The sequence below is a fragment of the Lissotriton vulgaris genome, chromosome 1_1 (genome assembly GCF_964263255.1).
Source record: "Lissotriton vulgaris chromosome 1_1, aLisVul1.2, whole genome shotgun sequence".
NCBI classification, from domain to species: Eukaryota; Metazoa; Chordata; class Amphibia; order Caudata; family Salamandridae; genus Lissotriton; species Lissotriton vulgaris.
This window is the reverse complement of record NC_141685.1, coordinates 1,344,231,329-1,344,257,041: the sequence shown is the minus strand read 5'-3', so window position 1 is coordinate 1,344,257,041 and position 25,713 is coordinate 1,344,231,329. Positions and strand designations below refer to the sequence as shown.

The window sequence follows — 25,713 nt, the reverse complement described above, 5'->3', positions numbered from 1 at the left end:
GGGTATGCTCAGACGTGAGTCCCTTGCTCACTCTGCCACTGGATTCAAGCAAGCCGGGCTGAAGACGGCTGGAATGCCAGAAACCGGTCCTCGGAAGCTTGTTGCCGGTCCAGGGAAGACATGGCTTGGCAGTTCGGTCTGGACTGTTCCCATGAGGCACAGGGTCAGACTGATTTGCATATAGCCATGTCTGAACTGGGGTGACAGAGTGGGCTAAAGAACGGTGATGGTTTAAACCCAGATCTTTTGACTGGGTGTGAGTGTTTGATTGATTCAGATGCTCTGTCCATCACCACCCCCCTTTGTACCGGAAGCTGTAGCTCAGCAGGGCTCCTGCTCAACGCGGATACTTTTACCACAAGGTGCAGCTGAACCTGTTTTTAGTCTGGCATGCAGTTCCTTGCGAAATGTTTTTTTTTGCCTGCATCTCACGTGGGTAAGTCTTGGACCTTGTCCCTGTCCTTCGGAGGTAGAAAAAGTAAGTCCCACTTTCCTGCAACTGAGAAAGTTCACTCTGGTCAGTCCTGCAGCCAGTAACTCCTCAGGGTAGGCTTCAAGGCAGCAGGTCTTTGTCCATCCAGATTTGAGTTCCTGGGTGCTAGCAGAAACCGGATGCCCTTGAACGCGTCCTCTTCTTCCACCAGGAGTCAGGAGTCTTCTTTTTTGCCTCAGGTGGAGTCTAGGAATAGTAGGTGGTGATTAAGGTGCCAAATTTATCCCACGCACTAGCCACAACCTTTGGCTGTCTGGATGATAGTATTAAATTATATATCAAACTTTTATAGTTTAGCAAAATTTGTTTTAGAAAAGGGGCAGTTGAAGGATAAAGTAATTTCCTGCAACAGTGCATCTCCCAAACACTCCACCAGAAGAGATGGCTGCATTGCCCATACTAACAAGAACGGTGGCCCTGGTCCTAAAAATAGGCCAGTAAAATGTTTAAACCTGCGAAGGCAAAAGCCCTCGCACTTCCCTGATTAGCGAAGGGCCACTTTTGTTTTACAAAGTTCAACCCATGCGCTACATCATTCTTGATTTGTAAATGTAGCCCTTTTTGCCTTTTTGAACTGTGGACCTTTACAAATGAAAATGTTTTTTGCATCACTGCTGTTGTTGTATGTGCTGTCAGCATGTTCTGTAGACTTCTGTATGCGCTGTCAGCATGCTTCTTTTCACTCTTTCCCCTGCTATTGCCTGCCATGATAACTGTGCATGGAAGCACTATGGTACTTGTGACTTTAGTTTCAAAGTTGGGCCCCCGTGTGCTTAGGGAAAGACTTTTATCATCTGACCGCATATTGCCGCTTTAGTTTCCTCCCTGTCTCTGGAACTCATTCCAAGGCTAATTTACAGTCCGGGTCCAATAACCAGTCTTAGGAAGGACCCTTTATTCTCTGACTGAAACTATGTACTAGCTGGTGCTGGTCAAAGTGTGGCCTGGGAGAGGGCAATGTTTGGGCCCTGAATTCAGCATTGTGGCCTGACTAAGGGTCTCCACCACTTTTGAAGAAACTAGTCTGCTAACCCCACGCATGCATTCTTACCCCAGTATTGGAACTTTCATAGATTCCCATGCTTTGTATCATTCCCCGTCGTCGGAATGGGAGCCTCGGTAAATAAAAAATATCAGAACCATAGGTACAAAAGAGAAAATTAGGCCTAGGCCTCATCTCATTTTGTAGCATATCACCATCTTTGTGTAAAAGAGCCCAAATTTCCGCAAGAACCAATCAGAATAGCCTCACCCCATAGAACCTTCCTGAGAGAGCCTCAGAGCCTCAGATTTTCGTAGCCGTTGAGCCAACAGCCACTATCTCAGTAAAAAGGCCGAGCTTTCCCAGGGGAGGAGCGTGGGCGCATGGGAATCTATGAAAGTTACCAATATTGGGGAATCAAAGTTACAGGTAAGTAAATTGTTTTCTTACCCCAGTATTGGAACTTTCATAGATTCCCATGCTTTGTATCAGAATAGCTAGCAGTAAGTTACCAAAGCACATTTTGTTACATAAATATTATTGCATGACACCATAGCAATGCTTAAAGTAACAATGAAGAAATGTTATCATAGAAAAAGAAGCATCACCGATACAAAATGTGCTACACAGGAAGGCGGGATTGTAGGGAAAGCTCACCTCTCATTGGAAAAGATTCCTGAGGACTGCTTGTCCAACAGCAGCGTCGTCCTCTCCTGTAGACTCCAGTCAGTAATGCTTCGTGAAGGTATGTGTACTGCTCCACCTCGCTGCCCTGCAGATGTCTTTGATAGGGACTCCAGAAAAAAGAGCCACCGAAGATGCCACTGATCAGAATCATTACTGGTTTTCTTTTTAGGGGAAGCACCATATCCCTAGCTTAGAAAAAAGAAATCTGCTGCAGCTGCTGAAAGAACCAGTAGGTGGAATGCCCCGCAAGGAGACGGCCTGGCTTGTTTAACTGCCGAGGAAGGAAGTACGTAGTCCTCCAAGATCAAAAGCCTCCAACTCCTTCCTTGTTCAACAAGCAAGTCTCCTGGCGCTCCTGCCCCTGCTGAGACTGACACCCCTGAGCTGCCAGTCTTCATGGGGCCCAGGAACCTGAACTAATGACAGTATGAGACCCGTGGGTCCTACCACTGTATCACTGCTCCTAGTCAAAAAGCATTATCCCTTAAACCAGATATCAAGCTGTTTGATCAAAACCAGTCTCCATGCAAATTGTGTATTTCGCCGTCAAAAGGGGATGAGCCCTGCTAAATGTACTTTTGCTAATCATGTGTAAACACAGTGAAGAACAGAATAGAGAAGATAGTGCATTCAGAGAATTTAAATGACGTTACAACTTGTTAACTTTAGTGTACATATTTTCTTAACTAATTAATTTTAAAATATTTTTCTAGAAGAATAACATTGGACATTTATATTTTATTTTGAGTGATACATGCTCCATCTGTACTGTTTACCCCACACACCCTGCAAAAATACACCTTGATTGTTCAACATTGCTGCTCTCCTAATAAGGTCTGTGCCTAAATAGGAAGTACTTGGAATTTCAATACGCTTGCAGTAGTACCCGCTGTTTGCGTTTTCAGACAGTTGCAAAACTTGTTGCGTTTTCAGGCAGTTGCAAAACTTGTTGCAATTGTCCATCTGCTCCCGAGTAGCGCAAGCCCTGAGAATCTGTCCTGACATAAGCTTTACAGTGAGTAGGAAATACTGACTCCTGATTGACCGGTGGAGGGAACTGGATTTATAATTTTAAAATCTGCTCGCTGCAGTGGCTCATTAATAGGCATTGTCCCCAAAGGGAACCTCTGCCCCTTAGATAAAAAATATTAAAGAGCTTGACTGGGGCACCTGTCTGTGTAGGTTTGTCATGTTCATCCATCATTGAGGGTCACCTCAACCATGCCAAGTGGAGGAAATATCTTGTTTTAAGTGGCAAGATTACTTTTTATGTTTTCATACACCATGTAATGTTATACAAGTTATTTTTCCCCTTTCTTTTCAACAAATGGATGTCTACACACAGTTTTTTTCTTTTTTGCTAATGTTCCTATTATTTGTTTTTCTCTAGTCGGAACATCCCAATCCGGGAATACGGTATCCTGGAACCACACGGGTCGCCTACTTACCTGACTGCGCAGAAGGGAATAAAGTCCTGACTCTGTTCAAGAAAGCCTTTGACCAGCGGCTGACGTTCACCATCGGCACCTCTATGACAACGGGGCGGCCCAATGTCATCACCTGGAATGACATTCACCACAAGACAAACTGCACCGGAGGGCCACAGCTGTACGTATGCCTTGTGCTGCCATTTACGCTCTCTATGTCTCTTCTATCCTCTGCACACTTCCCACCCTTGTTGAGCTTTCATGTTCATTCTAACCAGGAAGGGATTTATTTAAAAGTTTTGTTAAAACAATATGATAGAGTCTTAATTACTTGAGACTTTTCGACTGAGACAATCAGTCACGGTTGTAATGATTGATATTTTTGCTTAAGACCTCAAAAAAGCTACCACACTAGCCTTGAGGAAATACACCAAATGAAATGGTAAGTTTGTTCAACAAATGAAGTTCAAAAAGTAATAAGAAGCAACACAGGAAATTATTTTTAAGAAACTTATTATTTATCTCTTCAAATCAAATTCAAATTTTGCAAGGGTTCATGATCAAAAAAGATGCACAAAAATCTTAAGTATAAGGAAACTGCAAAATCAATCCATCAATACATAAGAAAAAAAGTCCAGTCTGTAAATGAAATAGAAATTGACTTCTTATGAAAATAAACAGAAAGTCAGATGCAGAGTGTAGACATAGACTGATTTGTCGACGTTTCGGTCTCACAAGTTTTATCCAAAGACCATCATCAGGACGAAAGGTTTTAAATGCAGTACGACTGACCCTTATAGTAAAACAGAGAAAGCACAATGAATATTTTGAAGTGCAGTTCAACTTGTGAATGTGTGCCCTTAGGGATTCAACAACTTATCCCTTTGTTTGCGATCCACGTAGTGATCCAGGTATGAGAATAAATTCTTTGTTTTAGGGTCCAGATGCGTTCTGAAAACAACAGACGTGCAGGCTCGTCAATATCGGGTCAAAGGCGATTGCTTATGTATTGATGGATTGATTTTGTCGTTTCCTTATACTTAAGATTTTTGTGCATCTTTTTTGATCATGAACCCTTGCAAAATTTGAATTTGATTTGAAGAGATAAATAATAAGTTTCTTAAAAATAATTTCCTGTGTTTGCTTCTTATTACTTTTTGAACTTCATTTGTTGAACAAACTTACCATTTCATTTGGTGTATTTCCTCAAGGCTAGTGTGGTAGCTTTTTTGAGGTCTTAAGCAAAAATATCAATCATTACAACTGTGACTGATTGTCTCAGTCGAAAAGTCTCAAGTAATAAAGACTCTATCATATTGTTTTAACAAAACTTTTAAATAAATCCCTTGCTGGAACCTTTCCTCAACTATATATTGTCTGCCCGATCCCGCAAGGGTATATTGGGTTACCCACTTCTCTAAATCAGTCATTCTAACCAGGAGCATAGCTTTGTCAGTAAGATTGGTGGTGTGTGAGCTTCAGATGTCCCAACAATCACAATGGTATGTAATGTTAAAATACATTATACGACAAGCAGGGCGCATGAGAGGAGCTTAAGGGGCAGTGGAAAGGTAGAGGAATGCAGATTGGCAGGGATACTAAGTGAGTAAAAACACGTTATTTTGTGAAATAACAAAAAAATTCCTGGTGAAATCCAACAGACACCTCAACCATACCCGACTGTAAACACCTGTACACACCTATTTATACCAAATACATTTATTAGGAGGGTGTAACACCCCCCTGAAGCTGCGCCTCCTGATAGTAGCGCGTTGTTTTGCGCCACACTGAAATGCAGGTATCTATCTGTAGTTTGACACCCCATGGAGTCGGGGTGTCTAGCACATTATTGTCAGTCACCTGTTCATTTGTGGCACCAGTATGACTTGCAGCACTAGCGCTGAGACACCAGTGCGGCAATAGATTTGTCCATTTGTTTTTCCCACATTGATCATTAAGACATAGATAGCCACACTCTGCTTCCTAGCATAGACATCATCAATAATTTCAGCTGGTGGGTTTTACACCCATCCGTGCACCATAAGTGTCCCTGTGGATGACTCCGTTATAAGCAGCTGAAGAGTGTGATACATACGTTTGGTAATGTTGTGCAAAATCTCCTCACAGAAAGTTTTCCTTCAGTGAGAATCTTAATGAAACTGCCTGTTGAAGACTTGATCGTCGAGCCTTCGTTCCACAATCTGATGCCAAATTATTTTTCCAGCACTCTAAAAGATCACGAATTTACATATTTGAAAGTAAAAGAGATCTTTGGTATAAGATGCTTGCTTCCGAACCTAGTGGGAGAAAAATTAATTTGAAAATGGTAGCAGTGGCGTAGCTTCAGGAGGGGTGTTATGAGTGTTAAACCCCTCTAATAAATGTATTTTCTGGTAAAATGTTGGGTACAGGTGCCTTCAGTTGGGTATGGCGAGGTGCCTGACGGATTTTACCAGCATATTTTGCATACGCACAGTCAAAAAAGCAGACAAACTATCTCCCGCTCCGTTTTGACACGTTTAAAAAATGTCGGTTATTTTATCAAATATTGTGTTTTCTCTCACTTAGTACCTCTACCAGTCCGTATCTCCCCCCTCTCTTTCCTCCACCCCTTAAACCCCCCTCGTATGCGCTTGCTTGTATGTGTAATGTATATTGACATTATATGCCAACGTGATTGTTGAAGAATCTGATTCTAACAATCTGCCTATCCCCCCCTCCCCCCCTCCCCATCTTACTGACCAAGCTACACCCCTGAATGGTAGACTCTTTGTTGGACATTATGGCTTTCCGGTTAACGTCATCTCGATTTTTAGTATAACTCCTCTTACAGTTGACGGCCAAAACAAAACAAAGTTAGATTTATTTTATGCATGTTTTTCCGGACCTAGTACTAGATGCAGGAATAACGCACAGTATTTCAGTCTCATGCTGAAAAACTACTGTTGTAGTAAGTAACATTTTTCTTCTGGACCTATAAACCTCTGTTTATGTAAGTTTCGTTTTTAGAACAACTAATGCATTCTGTCTGTTAGCCTGTTATTCCCATTCCTTGGCAAAAATGGCTAACTTAGTCACAAAAATCTTACTTTGTGTTATGAATGAAATGTTTCCCATTTGACTTGTCCTCATGGGTCTTGGTACAGCCAAACCGGTTGTGCAGCAGCACGAGTTGTTTATAAAGCTATTGAATACCTCTTTCTTCCTGATAAAACAGACGTTATGGTGCATCCTTTTTTAACCAAAGGTTGTTTCTCATTTGCATCTAACTCACAAAATAACTTTGTCAGGATTTTTCCTCTATCTCAGCCATCTAAAAAAGAGGAATTGTTGCATAAACCTGACCAATGGAAGACATTATGCTCCTAAAGCGCCTTATGGATCACATTGGCAGAAAAGTACGATACATAAATACAAATACAATTCAGTGATAGAGAACTGACTTTTAGGACTGCAACCAGCTATTTGTAGGTTACACTGGTGCAAAAACTAGCAGTGACCAGGCATATTATTTTAAGGTGAGCTATCTTCTGTCTGTGTCAAAGTCTACTACAATAAAAAGCAGTTAAATTCGCTTTAACTGGAGGAGGGCCAACTTGTAGATACTTGTCATGCACTGACTTGACCAGCTCTTCACCCAAGTAAGGAGTGTTACTACTGCCTGGAGTCCAGTGGAAGGCAAAGAGACACTTTTTGCAGGTATTGAAAATATGATAGCATAGAAATCTGGAGAGAATATTTAGACCCTCCTGCTGCTAAGAAAATCTTTAAAAAAAAATAGGGATCTGCTCGTAGATGTATGCTTTTCAGCAAAAAAAGTACCTATCCATGAAAACTCTCTTTGTGGTAGATACAATTTTCATGCAAATTCCTCATCACCCTTCCATCGCCCCTTTATCTGAGGGATAACATCTTTATTTGTGATTTTTCTTTTGTTTCTTCCCCTCTCAAATCAACATCTCCCATACCTCCATGTACCCGCCCAGATTGAGTCTCATCTTTATTGTTTTTGTTTGAATTTTCAATGCTTTGTTTCACTCCCACTCTCTGGACCTCCCTGCCCACCCAATCCAGCATTGACTTTTGTACCGAGGTTTTGTTCTTTTCATCGAAAAGCACACAAAAAAAATCTTTTCTTTTAAGAGGGCCTAGTAGCTGCAATTTGTTACTGGTCTCTTACTTTCTCTTCAATGTTAGTTCGCATGGATTTTTCACAATTGAGTTTACTGCTCCAAGTTTGGCATCCACCATCTCGTAATGGTAATAAAAAAAAAGTTGCAGTTTCATGATACTAATGTGCACTTGTATATGTTATCGTGCACTGGTGGTAACTCCCCCCCACACCCTCCCCCCTTTCCCTCTCTTCTGCTTTGGCCAGTGCTGTTCCGCATTAACAGATTTGTTTTTGTTTTTGGGGGGTTTTGTGTGGCAATTCGCAGCAGCATCAGCAAAAAGCATTGGCAAAGCTAAAAGGTCAGGTAAACCTATTGAAAGACAAGATGGGAATAACGTCAAGTACACCCATATAACCACTTAGATCATCCTAGCTATAGGCGGGTAGAACAGAGCGTTGACTCCAAGCAAAAATAAATCTTCCATTTCATTATCATTTTTCACGTCTTTCTCCACGTTATAGTCTGAACTCTTGTACCATCCTGGAATTCATGTTGTATCTGAATATCAGACTAAGTGTAGCAGCACATTAAGCCTGTGTTTTCATTGGCTAAGTGGGCATGCTGGCGAGCAGTGGTTCTTAACCTTTCGACTTCTGTGGACCCCCACTTAATTATTACTGGAACCCAGGGACCCCGACTGAATCATTATTGGACTCCAGGGACCCAGTAATGACCCATTGAGTCATTCCTGGAAGCTGAGGACCCAGACTTTAGCATTTTCGGAGATTTGAACTGCAAAACAATATGCAAAAATGCAGAAACAAGCCTTCATCAAACACATACACAAATGATGAAATAATGTATTTGAATCACAATATTAAAAAAGTCAACATTTTAATTTTAAGGTTGTGGGTTTTTTCAATTCGATTGAGGCCACTCATCATCCTTAATATTATTATTATTATTATTATTATTATTATTATTATTATTAATAATAATAATAATAATAACATAGACTTAATATAGCGCATGGCAACCCTTAGGCTTCCCAGCGCTGGCTATGGTCACTCCCGAGAACAGTTTATGCCATATTCTCGCAGAGCCATTTTTTAAATTGCTTTCTGAATGTGAGATGGTGTGTCAGAGAGCGTAAGTGGAGTGTGATTTTGTTCCATAAGGTTGACGCATTATAAGAGAACATGCGCCCGCCCGCCTGTATCCTCCGGACTTTAGGTACAACTGCCTGAAAAAGTTTGGCCGATCTTAGGTTACGCTAAGGCTGGTAAAGGGACATCAGCTATGCACAGTGATTTAACCACAATACGTTCTTTAATGGGTAGCCAATGTAGGGCTTTTAGTGCTGGTTTGGCCGACTGTCTTTTTGGGGTGTCAAGTAGTAGCCTGACTACACAATTCTGCACCACCTGCAGCTCCCTAGTGGTGGCCTTTGGGGTGCCCAGAAACAGTGAGTAACAATAATCCAATCTGAGACAGTACCAGTGCCTGAACCATAGTCCTGCATGATGTTGATGGCAGCAGTGGCAATATTTTCCTCAGTTGTCTTATGATGCCAAAGCAGGTAGCTGCTACTTGAGATGCCTGGTAATCTAGTTTTAACAAGCTATCTAGCCATATTCCCAGGCTGTTAATCCTCTCCTTTGGTTTGGGAGGGGTCTTAAGCATTCTGGCCAGTTCATAGAAGGCGAGCTGATGGAGTGATTACCTAGGATCATTATCTCTGTTTTTATCTCTGTTGAGTTTGAGATATGACTGATCAATCCATGTGGCCACTTTTTCGAGACAGGTTTCTATGTTGACTGACACCTCATTTGGGTGGTTAACTGCTGCCACTAACTGTGTGTCGTCCGCATAGGTCACTATCTGGAACGCGAATGGAAGGACTATCTCCGCCAGGGATCGTAGGTACACGTTGAAAAGCATAGGACTCAATGAAGATCCCTGCGGCACTCCACACATTAATGGGACCTTCCTCAAGGAACGGTTCCCTTCAAATACTTGGTATGAGCGCTCTGTTAGAAAAGAATTGATCTAAGTGAGGGCTTTGCCTGCTCCTCCCACTTCTCTGAGTCTCTCAAGTAAGATTTTGTAATTGACGGTATCAAACGCAGTGCTTAAATCAAGCAAGATGATCACCACTGATCCTCCTTGATCCAAGACTTTCCTTGTTACCTTCATCACTATCAGCAAGGCAGTTTCAGTGCCATGGTTAGGCAGAAAGACAGTCTGCGATGCGTGAAGCATCAAGTGCTTTTCCAAGTGATTAATTAGGCATTTATTTATATGTTTTTCCACAATTTTCCTGGTGATGGGCAGTAGTGAGACTGGTTGGTAGTTGCTCCAAACCTCTGGATTAAGGTTGTTTTTTTTAACAGTGCCCTCACCATGGCATGTGTCCATGTCTTGGGCACTTCAGAGGTCATAATATATGCATTTAGTACTTCCAGTAACACCGGTAGTATGGTTTCATGTACTTTGTACACCATATGTACCGGGGCAGCATCACACGATGAACCTGATTTTATTTTAGGAAGAATTTGGGATTTATCTAGATCTAGAATGGGAAACTCTTCGAGAGTTGCCAGGCCTCCAACCCCTTTCTCTGGTTCAGTATCTAAATTGACTGAGCCATGGGTTGGTGGGAACCTGTTATATATGCCCAAAATCTTTTTATTAAAAAATTCTGCTAATTCCGCACAACGATGTGGGGCCAACTCAACAGGCAGCTCAGGCTGAGGGCTATTGGTCAGTTGTTTTGCAATTCTCGCAATTTCCCTGGGTGCGTTGGCTGCTCTATTAATTTTCTCCTTGTAGAATAGCGCTTGAGCTGTTCTAATTTCAGCCTGATAAACTTCTCTGTATTTGTGTTTTTATTCTGCACTATAATCTTTTCGCAAAGATCTCTCCAGTTTTTTGCATTTCTATTTAAATTCCCGTACTTTGGGGGGTATACCAGGCCGATCGTTTTTCTTTGGGCCTTTTTTTACTCCATTTTTATGGAATAATGGAGTCCAAGGATGATTTGATCCATTCTTTAAAGTTATTTGAAGCTCTGCTAGGGTCAGGATCCCCTGACATGGGTAGGTTCGAAAGTGTGGGTGCCCATTCTTCTGGATCAAGTTTTGCCCAAGGTCTGGCCCAGCTTTTCTGGGGATAACTGTTAATAGTTAGTGTAGAAAATTTCCAGCAGATTAGAATTAAAAAGTGATCCGACCATGGGACTGGAAAGGGAGTGCCTACCTCTAATCTCTCCATATTAGAGAATACTTGATCTAAAGTATGGCCCTTATCATGTGTTGGGCCTGCAATTGTTTGGGCTAGCTGTAACCCGTGTAAATTTTGAATGAGCTTCAGGGCCTCGGATTTATTTGGATCTTCCAGGTGGCGGTGTAGATCACACAGGATAGTGAATTACGGAGCCGTACTGCCAGCGTTGCAGCTGTATCAGTCAACGATTTGATAAACAACCCGCACTGCCACAGGGGGCAGTAAATCAGAATTCCCGTTAATAAGCAAGTGGGTGTGAAAGTGAGAACAAATCTCATACTCTCACAGTCCTTCAAAATGTCTGGTTCGATACGTCCCCCAAACCTACCCCTGAACCCTAAAAATAACCCTGTACCCCAAAACCCAAACCTAGCCCTGAACCCTAAAAATACCCCTGTACCCCAAAACCCATGCCTATCCCTAAACCCTAAAACTAGCCCTGTACTCCATAACCCAAAACTATATCTGAACCCTTAAAATACCCAAAAACAAATACCTCAGTACCCCAAAACATATACCCCTATACCCATACTTACCTTATCCAAACATTTAAAAAAACCATGCTTTTACCATTTCTACATTTACAACAAATTTTGTTGTAAATGTATGCGTGGTAAAAGCATATAAAATGTAATGCCATGTGTTATAATGGCATTGCGGAGTCATGGTACTTTCGTAATGAAAGTATGCGGAATGATGGTATGCAGAAAGAAAGTTGCGAAATAATGGGTATTTACCCTCCCCCGGTAAGTAAATTGGTGGCACGGCGGCCAACACCTCCAGCAACATACTCATATTTTTTCACCACCCATTTGAAAAATGCACACGTCTCTCTCATTGATGGCCAGCACCGACATACACTTTTAGACACACCTCCCGCCACAAGTTCTAGAATTGCGAACTTTAGAGCTGGGAAGCTACGTTCGAATCTCTGCATCAGCTGAACATCCTGTGATTCCAGGCAAATCGCTTTGTCTCCCCGTGCCTACCACAAATGAATGTGTTTTTCTGTAATGCAAATTGTGCTCATGCCATGTTGTCGAGTTCGCACTATATAATATTGCAAGGAAGAATAAAGTAGGGAAACTCGAGTTCACACACTACTGAACGTGCACTCTTAAGTGCATCACCAGTGCACTGTGAATCGGAGTGTTTCACAGGCCTGTCACAGATAAGAAATGCTATCAAAACGAAATCCTACAAAACAATATACTACTTGCCGGCAGCAATTCATACCCGGACAACGTCGGGACGGGCTGCTAGTGTTACATATATTTGTTCACATATACAGCTCCAGTTGCAGAACCGCTCATTCTGGAAAAGTGATTTTCACTTGACCTAGTTTTCACTCACAACCAAGCACACAAACACAGTGAAAATACCACAGAAATCAATTTCAGTTCATGTATTCTAAATACAATGATTGTTTCCTTAAAACCACCATTACATCAATAGCAATACCATTCTGACAAAAAGTGTAGCCTGCATTGATCTTATGCAAAACCGGTTTACTTTTTGTTTAAGAAGGATGAAGAAAAATATGTGAAAATCTTAGCAGGTAAAAAATGGGCTGTGAAATTCCTAGAAAAAATTAGTCAAAATATGAAGAAACGTTGGTCGTCACAGCCGAAGCCCTCAGACACATAAATAGGCATTTACATTTTTTATGACTCCCTCAGTTTGCTCGACTCCATGTACGATTTTAACAGCACTTTGAGGTAGCTCTGATTGCATTGGGTGTGTGTCCTCCTTTCTACAGATCTGAAAGTGCATTTTTTTCAGAGCAGTGGGTCCTTCAGATCATAGAAAAGGGTTACACACTACCGTTTCTTTAGGCTCCACCCTCCATCTCTCCCTTGACCTCTGCTCTTCCTCAAGACCTTATTTCCATCCTGAAGCAAGAAATGGCAGTACTCCTGCTGAAAGGAGCTATGGAGTTAGTGCCAGACACAGGAAATGGGTTAAGGATGTTGCTCCCAATTTTTACTTGCTTCCATGAAGGACTGTGGTTTACATCTGATCCTGGACCTCGGGGACTTGAATTTTTTCAAAAGGAGGAGAAATTCAAGATGCTGACCCTAGCTCAGGTGTTGTTGGAAGGTAGAGATTGGATGATGTCACTTAAACTTCAGGCTGCGTATTTCCACATTCCAGTCCTACGGTCCCATTTATACAAAGTTTTATACAGCGCAAACTTGACCCGAAGGTATCAGGTATCAAATCGCTTTACACGAGCACCAGTTGTGTTACATAAGGACACATTCATTTTTTTTTGTTAGGCACAGGGAGATTAAATGATTTGCCCAGAATCACTGGGTAATGTGCGTTCTTGTTGAGACTCGAACCTGGTTCCCCAGATTTGAGGTCGACCGCCCTAGCTGTTAGGCCACATCCTCTCCCCATTGGAAGTAAATGTGTTTTGTGGGGTGTTATACACATTACTATTTGGCAGTACTCCCATTTGATTTGACATAAGCACCAGGAGTCTTCACCAATCTGATTCCAGTAGTTCCAGCCCATCTCAGAAGGTTGGGCATTCATACCTTCCTGTGCCTAGAGAACTGGCTGATCTAAGCCAAAGAGCCATAGGTATCACCTACAGTCAATGGTTTTGCTGCTGTTCGACCTGGGCTTTTTATTCAGCTGGCCCAAATCTCACCTTACTGCCTCTCAGTGCCTCCAGGTCATATGATCAGTTCTTGACACAAAAATGTAAAAAAATGTACATTGATACTTGTATAGTGCATTAATCACCCGCAAGGGTCTCAAGGCGCTTGTACGAATACCGCTGTGGAACCCATCCTTGCTTTCCCTGTGAGGCGTCCACTCCTGGGCACCCCCAAGGTGGAGGCCAGGCATCCTTAGCGTTGTGGGGGCCGTTGTTGAGATTAAGCAAGCTATTGCCCAGAGTTGCAGAGTGGGACTCCATGATTGGAATAGGCACAGAGGCGAGAATTATCAGGTCCGTGGAATTTTGAGCCCAAGACCCGCCGAGGCGGGGAATTGAACCCTGGTCCCGGGCTAGACCTCTGCATCAGGGTCTGCCGCTCTAATCATTGAGCCACACTTCTCCACCACACAACCCTTCCCATGCCTTCCCTCCGCTTCAAAAGAATTGCCAACATGCAGGATATGGCGCATCCTTTGTGGAGAGCTCCAGTCCTGAAGGTCCTATGACTTCTTGTTTCCTGCATTTTGCTGGTCCCTTGTGTTTGCTTTGTTTGCCCTAAGTTGGCAGGGTATGCCCAGACGTGGGTACCTTGCTCACTTTACCACTGGATTCAAGCTAGCCTAGCTGATGAGGGGGTTTACCCCGAAAACGTTCTCAGGATGGCTGTTTCCAGTCCAGGGAAGACATGGCTTGGCAGTTTGGGTTGGACTGTTCCCATGAGACACAGGGTCAAGACTGATTTGCATATAGCTGTGTCTGAACTAGGGTGGCGAAGTGAGCTAAAGAACGATGATGGATTCATACCACCCCACAATGGATGAGGCCCAGCTTCACTAGTTAGATCCTCAGCAGGCGGTCAGTTTTTACCTAGATCGCACTAAAGATGTATGACTGGATGATCAGCTCTTGATTGCGATTCCAAGATAGGCAAAGCGGTCCAGAAGCAGACACTGTCCAGATGGATCATCCTCAGCATTAAGACCTGCTATGCCTCGGCCAAGAAAGATCCCCCAGAAAGAATCTGGGCTCATTCCACCAAGGCCAAATTGTCAACTTCATCCCTTACCACTTGGTTCTCGTTGCAGAAATCTGTAAGGTAACTACGCGGGTAACCCTATACACCTTCGCCAAGCATTACTGCCTTGGTTCTTAACTATGCAAGGATGGCGAATACGAATACGCCAGATCAGTCATGCAGAACTTCTTTGTTTAACCATCCACAAACCCTCCTCCTAAGAGGGGTACTCCGTGTGACATCATCAACCGCGGAAGCGATGTCAGCGTCACCTATATAGGCTCCAACTCGGGACACTGACGTCAGTTCTTTTCTTCCCATTTTAGCCAGCACAGATCCGTGAATAGAGCTAACCTCTGTCACTTTTTGTCAGGCTTTTCGAAATTTTGACAACTCTTTTTTGGTGTGTAGGTTTTTTCCTCATATCCAAGAAGTCTGGATTCAAGCCGTGCAGCGCCTGCCACCGTGCCATGTCAGTGACGAATCTTCATCTGGTTTGTCTCTGGTGTCTGGAGTGCGACCACGATTCAAAGTCATGCTCCGACTGCCGGGCCATGGCTCTGAAAGCTTTGCGGGACCATTCCATAAAGTTGCTTGCAGCCCAGCACTTGTCACCGTGTCAGTCTTCCCGGAGGTCTTGTTCCCGATTCTGATCAAGAGGGAGGTCTGGGCACTCAAGTCTTCGTCCTCTCCCTCGAAGTCGTCAAGTCTGTCAGGTAAGAATCACAAAAAACACAAGAAGTCGAAGTGTGCTTTGACTTTGCCCCGTCCATCGGCTGACTCAGCAGAAGAGTCTCAGTGTTCTAGGCCCGGTTCCTCCAAACCTTCACCTACGTCAGCTCTGCACTTGCCCGCCTTACCAGGAGCTGGAGTGACTCCCTCCCCACTAAAAAGAATTTTAGGAAGTCATGTGCCTCATATTTGGGTGGCCTGATCGTGCCGGCATGCCTCCGGGCCCGGTAGGTTCAGTGGGGGCTCTATTCTTTTCTGCCCCGGCAGCTCCGACTCCCGCACTGATGACTCCCCGTTCGATCCAGGAATGGATCCAGACTGGCTGTATGTACCACTGCAACCTTCCCCGTCGCCCTCGCTGAGACTCACGACGCCGCTGGCACCCACTGACGGCACCAACCCCATTCTCATTTCTGACGTTTTGGAGCCGGATCGGCACCAACCGACCCTTTGGGTCCTAATCGATTCCTTAGCCTTATTCTGAAGGGCTAGGAATAGAGGAAGATTGGGACGGGTCGCTAGACCATTTACAAGGCCAGGCTTTTCAGGACATGGACTGGTACTAGAATTGGGTGAGGCGAGCGGACAGGGTACCTCTCCAGATTCTGGCCTACTTTCTCCCACTACCTTGACTATGGAGACTGGAGCATCATTCGCCTATAATGCATCTAAGACCTGGAACGCTCTTCCCCTGCACCTCAGGGCCAACCCCAACTTCTCCTTATTCAGCAAGCAGTTAAAAACATTCCTCTTCAACATCCCCTACTAATTCCCAGCCAGCCACTCTACGAGGTTGCCGTTGTTATCTTCTAGCGCTTGGACGCCCTCGGGCAGCAATTCGCGCTCTACAAATTTACATCCATTCCATGGTGGTGTGAAGGGCAAATGAGGTCCTGGACCTTCAGCTCCCTTCTGTGGCAGTCAAGACTAACATCTTGACAGAGTTCCTGCAGCTAGGTGTCTCCTCCTGGATGCTCTTCTGGCCCATCAACGAGGCCTTAACAGATGTCCTTCTGGGCACCTGGTTCAAGTCCAGCACAGGGCTCCTCTGAATAGAGCAATCGCCCGCCCCAATCGCCCTGAACCAGGCGACCCAAATTTCCTCACCAACCACCTTACCCCTGAGAGCTTGGTGGTCCAAGCTCCTACCTCCCAGGGGCGCGTTCCCTTCTGCACATCTGGTCAGAGAATCCAAGAGGCTGGATATTTATTTTTCTTCCATCAGCCTTTCATTGCGGTCAGTGAACACAGCATGCTTATTCGCCCATTACTGCAACACCCTGTGGGAAATGGTTGCCCAAGTGCTGCCATAGGTTCCAAGCAGTATCAGATGGGAGAGATGCGTTGACGTTCACAATTCGTTGTGGTCTTGATACGACCAACCCACTGGGCAGAGCAATTGCATTTACAGTGGCCATTCGCTTGGCTGAGGACTTCTGGCTTTTGAGGGGATTTCCAGGCCTCTCTAAGGGACATGTCTTTAAGGGCACACCACTCTTCGGACCAAGGCAGACATGGCACTGAAGCCCTTTAAGTTCTCCCGGGCAATGGCCAAGTCCTTGAGCCTCTCAGTGGCCACATGTTTCCCGTCTCCCTTTCTTGGCTACAGAAGAGGCTTTCAGCCATGCCAACCATATCCAAGGCACAAGACTGCACAAGTTCAACAACCTCTGCACGGCCGTAGGCGCAGCTCTTTCCGACCCCATGGGTTGGGTGGCCAGAAGTCGTGTCAGTCCACCACCATCCCTGCAACCTCCGCCTCCAAACCTTCCTAATCCGGTCCCTTCAGATCATGGGCGGCCTGTAGCTGGCGGGATCAGCCATCACCTCCACCACTGGCAGAACATCATGTCGGACAGGTGGGTTTTCCAGATAGTCCGAAGAGGCTACTCCTTCACCTTCGAGACTACCCCTCCCTCCATGCCTTCAACTTACGACCAGCTGATAAAGGATCACCTGTCTTTGCTTCAGGAGGAAGTCATAGCTCTCTTGGCCAAGGGAACCATAGAGAGGGTTCCGGTTCCAGAAGTAGGCTGTGGTTGTTATTCCTGCTTCTTTCTGGTCCCGAAAAAGGACAAGGGTCTTCGTCCTATTCTAGATCTGCAAGCCCTCAACTCCTTCCTCAAAATATAACGTTCAAGATGATCACTCCAGCTCAGGTCTTATCTGCCCTGGACCCAGGAGACGGAATGATAGCATTGGACTTGCAGGGCGCTTACTTTCACATTCCCGTCTTGTCTGCTCATCGGCGCTACCTCCAGTTTATGGTAGGCCACAAGTACTTTCAGTTCACCGTGCTCCCCTCTGGCCCTACCAGCGCCACTCGGGTGTTCACCAAGGTGATGGCGGTGGTCGCAGCTCATCTGTGCCGATCAGTGGTGGCAGGCTTCCCCTATCTACACGACTGGCTGTTGAAGGCGAGCTTGTCCCAGGCTGTCTTCTCCCACCTCCAGACTACGGCGAACCTCCTGCATTAGCTGGGGTTCACTCTCAACGTGCCAAAGTCACACTCACCCCCTCTTTAACACTCCTTTTCATCAGAGCTGTTCGGGATACAGTGCAGTTTGGGGCTTATCCTCCTGAACGACGAGTCCAGGATATTCAGGCTATGATACCAATGTTTCAGGATCTGAGAATGACTCTAAAGCTGTTGAGTATCATAGCCTCCTGTATGCTGCTAATGACGCATGCTACATGGCATATGGTGACTTTGCAGTGGGACCTGAAGTTTCAGTGGGCGCAGTCAATCAACAATCCAATTTCTTACACCACCTTCAATAGTTGAAGTGTGAATACGGATATCCTCTTCATTACAAAGTGTATTGAAAAATGCTCCAGTGGAACAGCTAAGTTGAAGGCCAGAGTAAGTACCTTTATTTATACTCCTGTTAAAAAACTACTAGAAATTACAGGCATCTTTACATGTACGCTAATCCACACAATTAGACCACCAGAGCGTCTACCTTTCATATTTGTTAATCAGTATTGTAGCTCTCGTGAAACATTGCCCAAGATTCCTGAAAGCAACACATTTTATGGGAGCCTGCATTATCTTCCCAAAGGGTGTTCCTTAAACATTGTTTGAGTCCTGCAATATTCCTAGATAACTATTGATTTGATTTTCATGGGGCTAAAGAGGAGGGACACTTAAAAAAAAAAAAAAAAAAGATTAAAACAATGCTGCTTCACTGTCGTGTAACTGTACAGGTGGAAAATCCTCAGGTAGCCAGTGACGATATTATGTTATTGCCACCATAGGTTTTGGGGCTTGAGCATTCTGTATGCCCCCTTATGTGTTCAAACGACCCTTTACAATAGTTGCCTCGGGATGCTCCCAGTTGAGGCCAGAAAGGCTCTGATCCAGGGATTGATTGTCAGTAGGTTCGATTATGGTAATGCCTTATTTGCTTCCATCAATGCGAGCTCGCTGACTAAATTACAAACTGTACAGAATGCGGCGGCAAAGCTGGTGCTTGGCCTGCCTCCTAGGTCTGCTTCTAAATCCTCTCTTAAACAGCTGCACTGGCTCCCTGTGCGCCAAAGATGCCATTTCAAAATCCTAAGCTTAACTCACAAACTTTTACATGGGATCGGCCCGTCTTATCTAATAAAGAAATTGGCCTGGTATATTCCATCTAGAGCTCTGCGTTCTAGTTCTAGGTTCTTGTTGGCCCAGCCTAGAGCTCGATTAGCTAGGAATGGGTGCCGCTCTTTTTCATATGTGGCTCCCCAACTATGGAATAAAATACCCACTCATATCCTGTCCCTTGCTAATCATTTGGAGTTTCGAAGGGCTCTAAAAACGTGGCTCTTTCTCAAATAAAGTCCCCCCACACTTGTGTTTCTCCAGGGGGTCAATGCCTTTTCCTGCAAAGCGCCTTGAGACCTTTCTGGTGATAAGTGCGCTATATAAACGCATTTGACATTGACATTGACATGCTACTTTAAATATTAGGTTCATGGTGCAGGAATCTGTTTATTTGCTAGCAAGCCCTGTGCCAGAGTTCCTTCACAATCATCAACCAAGCTTCCAACCTGGACATTGCTCTGTGACGATGATGCTTTATATTATACTCTGGTATAATATTATGTACATCTGTTACTGTAGCGGCTACGTGATGACCAACAAGCAACACTTTATTTTCCTTCAGCGCTCTTGTTAATTGCGAATTATGAGATTAAATTCTTTAATGTTAGACTTGGAGAATTTGATCATCCCAGTTTAAACCAATTTTAAGCCACCCAAATCAATGTTCATTTTTGGTGTTATTACTTAGCATTTGTATTATACACATCTATTTTGCTGTGATACACTGGTGGCATCTATTGGATAAAAGTGGAGAGGATGTGGCCTAAGGGCTAGGGTGGTCGACCTCGAAGCACGGCAACCGAGCTCGAGTCTATGCGGGACGCTCAACATCCTGTGATTCTGGGAAATATATATATATATATATATAATATTTTTTATTTTACAGAGTTTTATATAGCGTGAACTTGACCCAAATAGAGTATCAGAGCGTTTTACATAGCACCAGTTGCATTACATGAGGACACATTCATTGTTTTGTAAGGCACGGGGAAATTAAGTGATTTGCCCAAAATCACACGTTGTTTAGCGTCATTGCCGAGACTCAAACCCAGTTCCCCGGATTCTAGGTCGACCGCCCTAGCCGTTAGGCCAACTCCTCTTCCCAATATATATATATTACTAGCAATGCGATTCCTTTGCCAACACGCTCAGCCGTCCGGTGCAGGCAGTAGATGGGCAATATCCAGCCCAATAATAATTTTCAAAACAAAAAGACTGCTGCACTCCATAAATGCTTATTAAGTGTTGTTTATTTCACCACTACCACCAACGTGTTTTACCACAAAGGCTTGCTCACGGTCTTGTGGTGAAACACGTTGGTGGTAGTGGTGGTGGTGAAATAAACAACCCTCAATAAGCATTACTGGAGTTTGGCAATTCTTTGGTTTTGGAGGAAAAAATATATATATATATATAAAAATATTTTTTTAACACATGTGGGATTTTTTTATGTGATGCATGGCTTTTGCATTTTTTACATACTTTTATCGTATTTTATATATGTTTTCTGTGCTTTTATGGTTGGAAAAAATTAATAAAGCTGTTTGATGATGTTGATTATACACCAACCGCCATGCACAGGAGCTTTGACTCCTAGTAGCTATACCTGATGTCCTAAACTGATTTCTGCTTTTAATTAATCCATGTGCTTTCATTCGCTCTAATTTCAGGTTTGGCTACCCCGATCCTACGTACTTAACACGGGTGCAGGAGGAGCTCAGAGCCAAGGGCATAAGTGAGGATTGAGCCCTCACCAAGCAATACCTAAATCCTTACTTCCTGACGACGTAGGAGGTTGGATTCAGCATTTATGGCGCAGTTTGCCAGCTTCGGTCCAAAATGTAACCAGTTCCCATTAATATTTTTTGCCCTTTCGTATGTGTGGCTGCATACAGTGGAAAACAAAACGAGATATCATTTTGCGTGTAGGCCTGCAGACATCAGCCACCACGGAAGACCATATATTGGTCCATATGGAAAGAGCGCAAATGCAACATGCAGAACCTCTAACTGGTCACATGCCCTCTTGCTCTTCTCCAGCGGCGATCCACCAGCGAACTTGCATTACCTGCCAAATTGAATGCACGATGAACATTTCAATTACATTTTATTTTATTTTATTTTTTAAATAAAAAACGTTTATCACTCATTCGGAAGACCTCCAGTTTCGAGACTTTAGAAACCCCACCAGTAGTTGCTGGTCTCACGAGATGCTATTAAAAAGTTTGGGGCGGGGCAGAATCGTTTTTGGCAGGTGTCTTAATTTCTCTTAATCTAGAGATACCTGACCGTTGCACTTTTTGCACAAACCAGAGTTTGGCATTTTAGTCTGCAGTCCTCAAATTAGAGTGATTTTTTCATTTTTTCGTCAGGTAGTCACTCGAAAACACTCATCTTCATTGTTAGGTTAAAAAAAATAGTATAACCTGTAAAATTGACTTTTATACTAACTAACGATTGCCGATTTGGTATGCAAAATAATTCATAGTTTGGAGGAAGTGAAAAATGAGCAAAGTAAAATACATTTCTCAATGCATGTTTACAATGAGGTAGGTTTGAAGCCTTTGTTACCAGACTTCTGTCAATCTTTTTTGTTAGGGCAATACATCATAAACCTACTCTCTGATTGGGCATAGAAAGTGCTTTGCATGGTAAGCAAAACCAGTGTAAAAGAATAAAAGTACATTAGGTTGGTTTTGGAAAGTCTACTCCAAAATCATGGTATACTTACATTAAAAAGAAGTAAGTAATACTTCTGATTATTTTTAAAGAACAGCTTTTACCTTTACTTGACAGTTTTATCTTAATTTGTTTTGGAATTGAGTACTAGAAGGTTAAGGAAGATATTGGCAAGGATCATGAATTGAATAGGCAGTGTAATCACCTGCAAAAGTCACAGAACCACTTGCTAATCAGGTGCTTGTTTATCATTTTAGGCATGTTTACAAGTGGAACAAAAGACCCAGAAGAATTTTGAGGTGCATTTGCTCTACAAGCATTCAGGGAAATATTGTTTCTTAGCCTCTATTGCAACATGACACTTAAGAAAGAAATTTGGATAAAAATAAAAAAATAACAAAAATTCCTATTAGTTCAAAGGTTATAGTTGTTTTTCCCCAACTATTTCCTCATGCTAGTCTTTTATAGCTTATACTGATCCTGAATATGTCTCTTTCTATCATACTGTTCACAATAGAGCTAAACTCTACTGGAAAGCTCTCTCCTTGAACCATGTCATTACTCATCCAGACATGTGTTTTTCCTTTACATTCCAGTACAGGTAGAATGGGGTTCACTTTATAAATGCAAGGCTCCAAAGTACAACTATTTAAACTACTCAGTTGTCACATGGGACAACTTGAGAGTTCTGTTACTGCACACTTGCGGACCAGCTTCGGAACATTCCTCTGTAAACAACTTTATTGTTGCCAAACCTCACAAATTGCTATTTGAGCTCAAGGTGAGTTAATAGCCTTATCAAGAAGTATATGATAATGTTTCCTCTCCTTCTTTCTGACCGAGATTCCGTAAAGATGCAGATCCCTTTTCACATTAGAGCCCTGCATTTCTGAGCCGTTGTGCATAACCATGTGCCATAGCAGGCTCATCTCGCTTCCACTGCGACCATTTATTTGACCACTGCCACTCTTGGTCATTCCACAGTAATTCAAAATGGCAAAATCAGTCTTAAGCCACATCAAATTGACTTTTGGAAAGTTGTAGTGCTTGTTGTGACTTAGCTTTGTGGGAAAACACTTAATAAGCATGTGCTCTGTAATTTAGACTTCCCAAAAAAAGGTATTTAATCTCGGACAAAAAAAGCTGCAAAGTAGATTGACAATAATTGTGTGTTTTAAATCTAAAAAATGAACTTTGAGTGTCTTGTGGCAATTGAAGTCGTAGTGCTATAAACTTCCCATTGGCACGCAACTTGACATCTTTCTTAATGTTTTTTCTTCTCTTACCATTCCATACCAGTATTTCTAATAACTAATTTCAGTTTTTTTCTACCTCATATGTGCAGGCATAGATTCTGCTCCCCACGTCCTTTTCTATATGGCTCGCTCCATGCACTTTATATTTTGGCAATTGTTCAGAAGGAGCGAGAATCTGTATTTTTTGTTGCAACCTTTAAATAAATGTTATTGTTATATTCAAGAGAAAATATTGCACCTCGAAAGTTAGTTGGGTGTTTTGAGCCATTTCCCCAGCTCTTCTGGTGAAGACGAAACAATTGCAACTGTATTGGTGGTTGGTTCGGTCATCAGCGTAATCCTCACCTGAACTGGAACCGCAACGATTAGTGGATAAGACACTGACTTGCTCCTCCCCTCAACTGGATGAGATTTTTGTGTTGCCTTTTTCATAGAAGGGGCAATAGCGGCCATTGGATACTTGGGCGTTGGAAGGGTTTGACCCCAGTTTCTGAAAAGAACAGCTAGAATCAAGCTTTCAGTACTGGCAGTGTGTTTTATTATTTTCATTTTTTGATGGGACAATGTTGTTGCTTCTTTGGAGAACTGCAAGGGACTTTTAAAGACACTATAGACAGACTGTGAGAGAGAGCACCTGCACTTACTTTGTTTCTGTTTTGAACACCTTCTAGGGCTACAATAAACGTGTTAGTTCGTTTCCAGTATTAAAACTTTCTGAAACGTGTGAGGTGAGTCCATTTGTGAAAATGATTGTGAAATAATTGCTTTGTGCTCTCAGCCGTAAAACGAACTGAATTGCCTGTTTAGATTTTAATAAACAAATATGCTAGAATGTTGGAGGGAGTACCCAACTGGGACATACATGTTACAGAGCAGTTCCACCCATTTTTGTAGATGGATGCCTCATTTCCTTCTGAACCTCCTCAGGCCCTTTTTTCCCTTTCGCTCTAAAGGGATAACACGCTTGCCTTTGGAACACTACTTACCGAGCTGAGGGCTGATAGTGTCATACAGAGGACACTTCCAAGATAAAGGCAAGACTTTTTTTTCCCATAATTCTTTATTCCATAAGTCTGAGGTGAGACACCCTGTTATGATGTATCAGTATAGATTTGCACTGCATCTTGGATTAGCATCTGATTAAAGATTAAAGAAGCACACAGATTCCATACAAAGCTTTTTGCCTCAAACCAGAAAGCGATGGCTACATGAGAACTACTGCCTACAGTTTTTTTATCAAGATGTTTAACTGTTTCCCTTGTTCATAAAAGGCCATTACGTAGAAGGGGATAAAGAGATTCAATTAAAACATGTGTCTGTATCTCTTTTTTTTAACATTCTGGCCCCTGGATTTTTTCACATACTAGAGAGAGTACCTCATTAAATACAATGTAGGTACAGCATTTAGGAAACCAGTAATGACCTTCATAATCTTTTTTACCACCTCAGAAATGTATGTAGAGGTCTGTGCATCGTTCGTACACATAGCACTCTAGGGGCAAAGCGGAAGGACATGCAAGCCCTTTCTACAAGGCCTTACTAAATTCAAGATGGGAGTACAGAAGCTTGGTCCTTGCAGTGTCTGAAATGTGCACCACTAGGGCAGTGCCATCCTTCAGTGGCTCCCTTGTCAGGCTTTCTAGAACTGATGTTTCATTGACCCAGCATAAGAGGAAAAGAAAAAAGGGCAGTTAGTCTTCATTCACATGCTGACATCTCACACTTCAACCAGACTGCACAGTTAGCCAATTGGGATTTTGCGTTTTAGATGTGAAATTGTAAAACTAGTCCGTGATGGATGCTTATAAGATGGGGTGTAGATGCGTTCGGGCCAGATACCAGACATTCCAAAAGTCTGTAAATATTGCGGTACAAATGTATGCCTCCGAAATCCTGTGCCTGTTTTTGGGGGCGGGAGTTGGGAATGGATAAAAGTTGCAATGCTGCAGGGGTGTTCATGTGTACTGAAATAATCCTCATTCCTCATTGGCTGGGAGGCACTGAACTTTTCCAGGACATGTGGTTATAACAGCGTGCATGCACACCTTCTCATATAATATTACTTGCATAATTTTGCTGATTTTTATTGTTTTTTTTTATTTGTACAATTCTTTGGAGTTTTATTTTGCTGCTTGTATGACCCTTACCATGGCTCAGCTTTTTCAATTTTACTTTTTTTACTCTTATTTTTGTGTGATAAAAATACAATTTTATTGACATAGCCATGTAGTAAGTAATACAATATAATATTGACAAATAAATAAATACAAAAGTCCTTCTGAAGCCTGTTTTTTGTTGCCTGGTGTATGATGTTTCAAGCACAAGTGGGTGAAACTTGACTGCGTAGATATAAATGATCAGGGTCTTTCCGCCCAAAGGAATCGTTGATTTTTTTGTTCCTAATTGATTGTTTTTTCACAGGAAGATGTTGCTCTTTACTAAATGATTATTGGTTTTCCTCATGAAACTCCTCTTCCTTCTGCTTTTTTAAATCTAATTGAATTGTTCTTTCCTAGGAAATAGTTCTGTGGGAACGACTGGTCTGTTTAACTTCACAACCGAAGAGGAAAGTGAATTGTGGATGCCGCAAATGTATTTCTTGAATGTGACAGCAAAAGCTCACCTCGGAGGCCACGACAGAGCCACTGCCTTTTCAAGGATCCTCTCCTCCCTGACGTTCCATGGTACTCTGCCCTCGCATAGCCATCTCCCCATCCTATACCACCAGGTCACAAGTCTGCTATCCATTGACGGATTGCTTGCTTCTTCCATAGTAACATTT

The 25,713-nt window shown here is 43.0% G+C and overlaps 1 protein-coding gene across 2 annotated transcripts in view; it reads left to right on the top strand.

Moving 5' to 3' along the window:
* DTX3 (deltex E3 ubiquitin ligase 3) overlaps positions 1-25,206 on the top strand; it is a 299,174-nt gene extending 273,968 nt beyond the window's left edge. For both annotated transcript variants that reach the window (XM_086966574.1, XM_086966571.1), the window contains exons 4-5: positions 3,553-3,770; positions 20,667-25,206. In XM_086966574.1, coding sequence (XP_086822700.1) covers positions 3,553-3,770; positions 20,667-20,742 — 294 coding nt within the window. In that variant the 3' untranslated portion in view covers positions 20,743-25,206. The remainder of the gene's footprint in view (positions 1-3,552; positions 3,771-20,666) is intronic.
* Positions 25,207-25,713: the final 507 nt, after the last annotated feature.